Genomic DNA, 8,387 nt, shown 5'->3' with positions numbered 1-8,387 from the left:
AAAAAATTTGAAAAAAACGGAATTTTTCCCCCTTTTCCCCTGGATTTTCCCCCCTCCAAATGGGAATTTCGGGATGCTTTAAATAATTCGGGATTCCCATCACCGGGGAGCTCCAGGAGGGAATTTGGGGGCGCTCAGAACCCCGAGGGGGCGCCTGAATTTTTGGGGGGAGAGAAAAAGAAAACCCCCCCGAGGGCAGGAAATCATCTGGGGGTGGTGGGAGGTGGGGAAGGAGCGGAGCCGCCACCGCCAATTCCTCCCAGAACTCCCAGAATTGGGGTTTTTTTTTGGGGGGGTTGATTTTGGGGTTTTTGGGGTGTTTTTTTTGTTTGTTTGTATTTTTGGGGGTTTTTAGTTCCGTTTATTCCGTTTTTTTTTTTTTAGTGTGTATATGTGGTTTATTATTATCATTATTATTGCTATTATTATTACTATTACCATTACTAATTTTTTTTATTATTTTATTTATTTTTTATTTATTTAATTATTTAATTTATTTAATTATTTAATTTATTTAATTATTTTATCTATTTAATTATTTTATCTATTTAATTATTTGATTTATTTAATTATTTGATTTATTTAATTATTTGATTTCTAAATTTTTTTTTTAATTTTTTTTTTTTTTTTTTTTTTAAATTCCCTTTCCCTCTGCACCTCCCGGAATAAAATCCCGAGCATCCTCCTCTTCTTTATCCTCAAAAGAAATAAATAAATCAACAAACAGGGCGGGGAAGGGAGGTGGGGGGAGAGGCTCAAGCGCTTAAATTTCCTCTCCTTTTGTTTTCCCTGCTTGATTCTTATATTTTTTCTCTTTTTTTTTTTAAATTTTTTTTTTTTCTTCTTCTTCTCCTCCTTCCTCTTCCCCGCGTTTAATTGCTTTAATTAATTTTATTCGCGCTTTGATGCTCGGGCGTTATTTGGTGTTAATGAAAGGGTTGCACTCATCGAAGGGCGGAGGGAGAACCTGAAGAAGAAAATAAGAAATAAATGAAATGGCCAAAGGAGCGGAGAAATGGAGCGAAATTAGTTACGAGAAGAATTAAAGCGAGGTGCGGGAAGGTTTTTAGTTTTTGGGGGGGAGATTTTGGGTTTTTTCAATTCCTCTTTTTTTTTTTTTAGTTCGTTTTTACCTCGCTCAGAAATAGGGAGAGGAAGCAGAGCCCAGCCCGCATTTCCACAGGCCCGAAAATCAATTATTTCTCAGGATATTCCCCAAATCTCCCCAAAAAGCAGCGATATCTTCACGGGATTGGCTGCCCCAAAGGAAAAGGGGAGAAATTCGGGTGATAAATCGGGATAAAAGGAGATTTCATCGCCTTTATTTCAAAGCCAGCCCAAAAAAACTTGTTTTTAATAAACCGAAGAGGAAAGCACCCAACGCTCCGGGGATTATTGGAGATCTCCTCTTTATTTCCAAGAATAATAATCACAGACAAAGGAAAAAATAATAATAATAATAATAATTAATAATAATAACAAAATAGCAACGCGCCGCCATTAAATAATTTGCTACTTTGATATACAACATTTGACGTAGCACAATATTAATTCCTCTTCTTTTTTTTTTTCTTATTTTTTATTATTTTTTTTCCCCTTTTTTTTTTCCCCGTAGAGGCTCCGACAACGAAGGTAAAAATATCCACAGAGACAAAAAGAGCATCGCAAGGAGAAAAGAACCACAGAGGTTCCAGGGAGGAAGGAGGAATAATAATTCTTATTATGTACAGGACTCTACGAGCTAAATGTAATTTGCATTCAGGCTTTCGGGTCACATTTTCTAAATTAAAGGTGCTAAACACGACCACGTTATTTCAAACCCGCCCCCCAAAAAATAAAATATTCCACCCCCCCCCAAAAAAAAAAAAAAATAGAAATAGAGTACACAGCGAAGTACAAACGGAGATTTTACAAATTACTGGTGCTAGAGGAAGGCTCACGTAGGGAAATAAAATGTGTCTATCCCGAGTCTAAAGCCACATTTAATAGGTAGATATTCTATCGTACAAAAAAAAAACAACCAAAAAACAACAACAAAAAAAAGAGATTTTAATATAGGTAGTATTTTTTTTTTCCTCAGTGTCATCAAACACAACGCATCACTCCTAGGGGTTTAATTATTTATGCGCTTATCATTTATTTTTATATATAGTCTTTTTTTTTTAATTTATTTATTTTTTTCCCCCCCATTTTTTTAACGCTTGTTTTTTTCTCCTCCCCGCTCATTTTCCTTCTCTCTTTTCCCATTTTTTTTTTTTTTTTTTCCTTCTCTTTTCCTTTTTCACTCCTCCTCATCCTCCTCGGCGTCCGCTTTCTCCTGCCCGCTGGAGCCGGGGCAGGAGGTTTTATTTTCCTTTTTCCACTTCATGCGGCGGTTCTGGAACCAGATTTTGATTTGCCTCTCGGTCAGGCAGAGCGCGTGGGCGATCTCGATGCGTCTCCTCCGGGTCAGGTAGCGGTTGTAGTGGAATTCCTTCTCCAGCTCCAGGGTTTGGTACCTGGTGTAGGTCTGGCGGCCGCGTTTTCTGTCCGTTCCTGCCAAAAAAAACCGCAGATTTGGGTCAGTTCAGAGGGGTTTGAAGAGGCTTTAATTTGGGGTTTTTTTGCCTTTTTGTCGCGCAGATCAAGAGCTGCCCCACCAGAGGTAGAACCCTGAGCCACCCGGGATAAAATTTTAATTATTTTTTTGAGAATTTTCCTTTTTTCGAGGTTTTTTCGCAGCCCCCAAAGCAGCCGAGCTTTAATTTCCCCTCGTCCCGGTGCCAGCGCCGGCCGAGCCTGGGAGCGAACAACAAAGTTCACAAAGTTTCCTGCCCCGGCCAGACTCCCGAGTTCCTGCCTCAATTTTCATCCAGACACCAGAAATTTGGGATATTTTGGGGGGAAATGAGAGAGGAAACGCAGCCGGGGAGAGGCAGAGCCATCTGCTACCTCCACAAATCCGAGTGTTTGTCCTCTCCTAAAGCTGGCATCATCGGGATGCCCTGGAAGGTGCGGGATGCTTTTAATCCTTCCAGGGAATTTTGGGGATTTCTGGGGCTCTCGGGGGGGTTCTTCCCCCTCCCCTGGCTGCTCTTTTTTTGGGGGGTGAGGATGGGAAGAGGCTCAGCTGGCTCCCCAGGCTGGTCACCACCTTCCAGCGGGGCTTGGAAAGGGCCCAGCTCCTGATTTTCCCCCTCCACCCGACATTTCCTGGATTCCTGGTTGGGAATTACTCTACAATCTGCTGTTTGTGATCTCTCGGTGTAAATCCTGCGCGGATCTGGCGTGGAACATGTTCCTCCCCTGGAGCAGCAGCCCTCGGCCTCTCCTCCACAAATTCCACCTCTCCTTCTCCCCTTTTCCCCCCCAAACTCGACCCCCTTTTCTCTCGGCTTTTTTTTTTTTTAATCTCTTTAAGAAGAAAAGATCCAGTCATTAAAAGGAAAAAAAGGGGGGGAAAAAAAGGGAAAAAAAAGGCAAAAGAGCCCGGGTTAAGCTGTAAAGTAAAAATGTGCAGGTCGTGGAATGCGGGTTGTAAAATCCGCCGAGGGGAGAGCCATAAACCGCTGAATGGGGATGACAACTCAATCTCTGCTCGCTGCTGAAATTCCACCAGCGGCATCGGAACAGGAAGGGAAGGGGGCCTGGAAGGGCGGGACCCCCGTTTTTACCCCCCAAGTGGAGTTTTTCTGCTTTTAGGCTCAGCTGATCCCAGAACATCCAGGTTTTTGGTTGTTTTGGGGGTTTTTGGGGGGTGTTTTTTTTGAGGTTTGCTCTCTTTCCTCTCCAGCGCTGATCCTCGCAGCGTCACGGGCTGAAGGAGGAGAGGGTAGGGGGGGCTTCTTAAATCTGAAGTGGGATAAAAGCAGAGATGAAGTGTTTACGACCAGAAATATTTGGTCTTTGATAAATCAACTGTAAAAGCGGATGAATTATGGAGCAGGTAATGGAAAGAACTGACCACCGAGGAAGTGTGAGGGAAACTCCTGCCTTCACAATCCGCTCTTTTCCCTCTTCCCTCCGCTTCCCAGCGAGGCCGGGCCGCACTCCTGAGGAATCTCTGCCGGATTTTTCCACCCCTGGAGAGCTGGGATGATGCTCCAGGGTGACAGTCTGGTTTGGGAAGGGGGTGCCCGCCCTGTGCCCCCCTCTCCTGGGTGGGACAGCATCGCATTTTCCCCTCTTTTTGAGTTCGAGGAGCCCCAAGAGTGGTCATGGACACCTCCATCAGCCCCACGAGTGGTCATGGACACCTCCATCAGCCCCACGAGTGGTCATGGACACCTCCATCAGCCCCACGAGTGGTCATGGACACCTCCATCAGCCCCACGAGTGGTCATGGACACCTCCATCAGCCCCACGAGTGGCCTCAGACACCTCGATCAACCCCACGAGTGACTTCGGACACCTCCATCAGCCCCACGAGTGGTTATGGACACCTCCATCAGCCCCACGAGTGGTCATGGACACCTCCATCAGCCCCACGCGTGTTCTCGGACACCTCCATCAGCCCCACGAGTGGCCTCAGACACCTCGATCAACCCCACGAGTGACTTCGGACACCTCCATCAGCCCCACGAGTGCTTATGGACACCTCCATCAGCCCCACTCGTGTTCTCGGACACCTCCATCAGCCCCACGCGTGGTCACGGACACGGAACGGGAGGGGCGAGCCCGGTGTGGAGCGCCCAGCCCTGCCCCGGGGTGCTCTGGGCAGCCCGGGGGGAACGGGACCGCCCCGGGACCCCTCCCGAGGGGGGGAAAGGGATATTTATTAATTTTATTAATTGTTAATTGACGTTAATACCCCGAGACGGAGCGGGGCGGGCGCTGAAGGCAGCCGGGAGGTTCGGGATGTTGCGGGGCAGGAGTGGGGCAGCCCCCGGAGTCCCCCCAGCTCCAGCAGGGCAGCGCTGAGCACCCCAAAAGTGCCTTCCATGAGGGTTTGGGGACAGAGAAACCAGTTTAATCCATCCATCCATCCATCCATCCATCCATCCATCCATCCATCCCTCCATCCATCCCTCCATCCATCCCTCCATCCATCCCTCCATCCATGCCTCCATCCCCATCCCGGCCGGGCTGTCACGGCTGGGGGTGCGGGATTTTTGGGATTTCTCACGGAGCAGGGAACGATGCGCTGCCTCTCCCGACACCGCAGCGCTCGGGACACCGCCAGGGGCTCCCGGGTGAAGCTTCGGCCGCCTCAAAGGAAAACAAGCCGAGCCCTCAAAGCACCTCCCATCAAGAGTTTCACCCCCCGCTCCCCGGCTCCATCTGTGGATCTGCACAGCCTCCAGCCTGGAAGTTCAGGAGGAGAAGAAGGGGCTGGCCGCGATTTCTGTGCCTCCGTCTGTCCCCTCCGAGACAAACAGACACAGCCCCCATGAATATTTCAAGCTAAAAGCGCGGCTTTATGGCCGGGGTGGGGGGAGGATTGAGGGGAGGGGGGGCGTGTGTGTGTGTGTGCGGCTCTCCCCCCACCCCTCTCTCTTTTTGAAGACGCATTTTGGGTGAAACGTCATGAAAGGAGTTGGGGACAATCCCCCCCCGGCCATAAAGCCCCCACCACCCCCTCGCGTACGCCAGCAAATAATTCACACTCCCCACACCCGCCAAACCCCCCTCCCCTCTTCCTCCTCCTCCTCCTCCACCTCCTCCTCCTCCTCCTCCTCCCCCCGGAGCTCCTTCCTCGGGCTCTTACCTGTGCTCCTCATCCAGGGGTAGATTCGGAAGTTGCTGTCGCTTTGCAAATCCGAGTCCCTCTGGTCGTTTTTGCTGCAGTTCTGCTTGGAGGCGTCTCCCGGGCACATCACGGAGAGGTTTTGCTCGAAGGGGGAGCAGTGCATGTTGAAGGAGCCGGGCTCCAGGCCGTAACCCGAGGGGTACACGCCGGGGGGCTGGGGGTGCACGGAGCTGCCGCTGGAGTAGAGCCCGGGCATGGAAGCGGCGAAGGGAGGCGTGGATCCGGCCCCATACCCCGCTCGCTGCGTGTTGGAGGCGAAAGCGCAAGAAGTTTGCTCGGGGAAGACTCCGGATGGGAAAACCGAACTTGCGGCTTGATATTTAGAAAATAAAGCATTCGCATAATACAATGAACTCATAATTTGGCCGGGTGATTTGTAGGTCGGGACGTTTTAGTGTCGGTTTTACGAGGTACCGTGATATATTACGGAATTAGAGTCCAGATTTACACCAAAAAGGAGCCTTTTTCCTCCCGGCCCCGGTGACGCGCGGGCACGTGGCTGAGGAGGCTCCAATCGCCGGCCGCCCCCTCCTCGGGGGCACGGGACTGTGCGGCTGGATTTATAAAATATGATAAATAATTGATGCCGTATAAAACCCCGCACGATCTCTGCTGGAAGGGGTGAAATTGTGCCGGAGTCGATAAGCAACCTGTAATCAGTTTTCAGCTCAAGAGAGAGGGGGGGAAAAGGGGGGGGGGGGGTAGAGGGGAGGAGGGGGGTGGAAAAATATTTTTAAAAATAAAAAAAAATAATAAAAGATAATAAAAAATTATAAAAAAATAATAAAAATGTAATAAAAGAAAAGGGGAGGGGGTTACAAGCACGTTGCTGATAAACCAGAGAGGGTCTCTCGGTCTCTCTCTGCTGGAGGAAAGGGAAGGGAGCTCTATTTATCCCTTTATTGATCCCGTCTAAATTTCCCTCCTTCGCACCATTTCCTCGGCTCCGGGCTACTTTTTTTTTTATTATTAATTTTTTTTTTTTTCCAGCAGACTGTCCATAATTCCCTCCCCTCCCCCCTTGACCCTCGCCCCCTCCTCAAACCCCCCTAAAAAAAAAAAAAAAAAGAAAAAAAAGAGACAAATGTCTCATTGATACCTAATAGTTTCTGGCGTCTTTTTTTTTCTCCCCCCCCTCTCCCCAAATTCCATTCAGCTCTATATCTAATTTATTCCAGTGCCACGGGCTTTGAGCCGCGTATCGAGCTGGCATTTGCTTTTCTTGTTGCGAGAAATAAAGAGCGCTCGGATCCCTTGTTTCGCGTGTCAGCGCTTCTGCGGGGCTCAATTACAGCCAGAAGTCAAACCTGAGCAGCTGGCTGATTTGCTTTCTGCACAGAAACCATCCCAAACCGCCACAGGAATCGGGGTTTTGTTGTTGTTGTTGTTGTTGTCGTGGTGGTTTTGGGTTTTTTTTTTTGTTGTTGTTGTTGTTGTTTTTTTGGCGGCCCCGAGTTGGGTGGGATGGGGAGGGTGGGGGGCGTTTAGAGAGAAAGGAATTAATAAAAAAATAACAACTCAGCGAGGCAGGAAAAGCAGACAATGGTGCGAGGTTTGCGCTGCTTTTCTCCTTGCCCAAGGTTATGAGCATCCCCGGCAGGGGAAGCAGCGGCTCCTCACCCACACCCCAGCCGGGAGCCGGGAAAAAAAGGGGGAAAAGCGACAAAAAACAGACTGGAAATGCAAGAAATGTTACCTTGGAGGAGCTGCGGGCAGCCAGGAGCCGGCAGGAACACCGAGAGGAGCGGGAGGCATCGCCCCGGCCCCTTCCCCTCCCCGCGGCTCCCCCGGCCCGGCCCGGCCGCTCCTCCCAGCTCGGGGAAGGTTTATTTTTAATTTTTTTACCTTTTTGTCCCCCAGAGAAAATCGAGTTTTTATTTCCTTGCTGGAGGAAGAGGAGCAGGGCGAAAAGAATGATGTCACGGAATTGTGGCTTGTAAACTTTTATTGGAACTTTTTTTTTTTTTTTCTTTTCTTCCGCCGCTTCCAGGTTTAGACAATAGAACAAAGTGGTGAAAGAACAACAAAATATAGCATTAGTTGCCCCAATAAAGTAATTCACGTATACAGTATACATTCTTTTTCACAGTTAACCTAAAGATCACTTTACAACTTGCTTCACTGTGCGCATGCTAACTAAAGGAGAGAAAAAAGCTGCTTTTTTTTTTCTTGGATTTTTTTTTCCTTTTTTTTTCCTTTTTTTTTTGTTTTTTTTTTAAGAGACATTTTGGGGGGAAAAAAGAAAAAAATAAGAAAACCTAACCAAGGTAAAGAAGAGGAGGGGAAAGTGAAGAGGAAGAGATAACTACAGCATAAATAGGCAGTTTCATGTTGTTGGGATGTTTGTCTCAATAGCTACCTCCGGTACGTACAGATAAACCACAACCAAAATAAAAAATAATAATAATAATAACAACAATAAAAGGGTTGGGAAATAACCGACTAAAAATTCAGATTTTTTTTTTAAAAGAATAATTAAAAAAAAAAAAAAAAAAGTGCACAAATGTAATATCACGTAACTCCTATAGCGCTGAAAGCTACGTTAACCAACCCACCCCCCACCTCCCCACGCCCCCGGAAAGAAGAGAGAGAGAGAGAGAGAGAGACAGAGAGAAAGAGAAAAGAGAGAATTTCACAGTCATGTTTTACATAAGCTATT

At 47.7% G+C, this 8,387-nt stretch overlaps 1 protein-coding gene across 1 annotated transcript; it reads right to left on the bottom strand.

Annotated features, from left to right (window-relative positions):
* Nucleotides 1-1,409: 1,409 nt before the first annotated feature.
* Nucleotides 1,410-6,280, bottom strand: HOXB7 (homeobox B7). The gene is made up of 2 exons (XM_005533513.3): nt 5,687-6,280; nt 1,410-2,535 (listed from the first exon to the last, which is right to left on the bottom strand). The coding sequence occupies exons 1-2, from the start codon at nt 6,084-6,086 to the stop codon at nt 2,282-2,284; spliced, it is 654 nt and encodes a 217-aa protein (XP_005533570.1). The 5' UTR covers nt 6,087-6,280; the 3' UTR covers nt 1,410-2,281.
* Nucleotides 6,281-8,387: the final 2,107 nt, after the last annotated feature.

This window comes from Pseudopodoces humilis, chromosome 29 (genome assembly GCF_049639895.1).
Source record: "Pseudopodoces humilis isolate 2021_Gansu_Grassland_sample_001 chromosome 29, ASM4963989v1, whole genome shotgun sequence".
Taxonomy (NCBI): domain Eukaryota; kingdom Metazoa; phylum Chordata; class Aves; order Passeriformes; family Paridae; genus Pseudopodoces; species Pseudopodoces humilis.
The sequence above is the reverse complement of the archived record's forward strand: the minus strand, read 5'-3'. Positions and strand labels throughout refer to the sequence as shown.

Coding starts and splice junctions, on each gene's coding strand:
- HOXB7 (XM_005533513.3), bottom strand. CDS start 6,086: ATGAGTTCATTGTATTATGCGAATGCTTTATTTTCTAAATATCAAGCC. Junction 2,536..5,686: donor CCCCTGGATGAGGAGCACAG/GTAAGAGCCCGA, acceptor TTTTTTTGGCAG/GAACGGACAGAAAACGCGGC.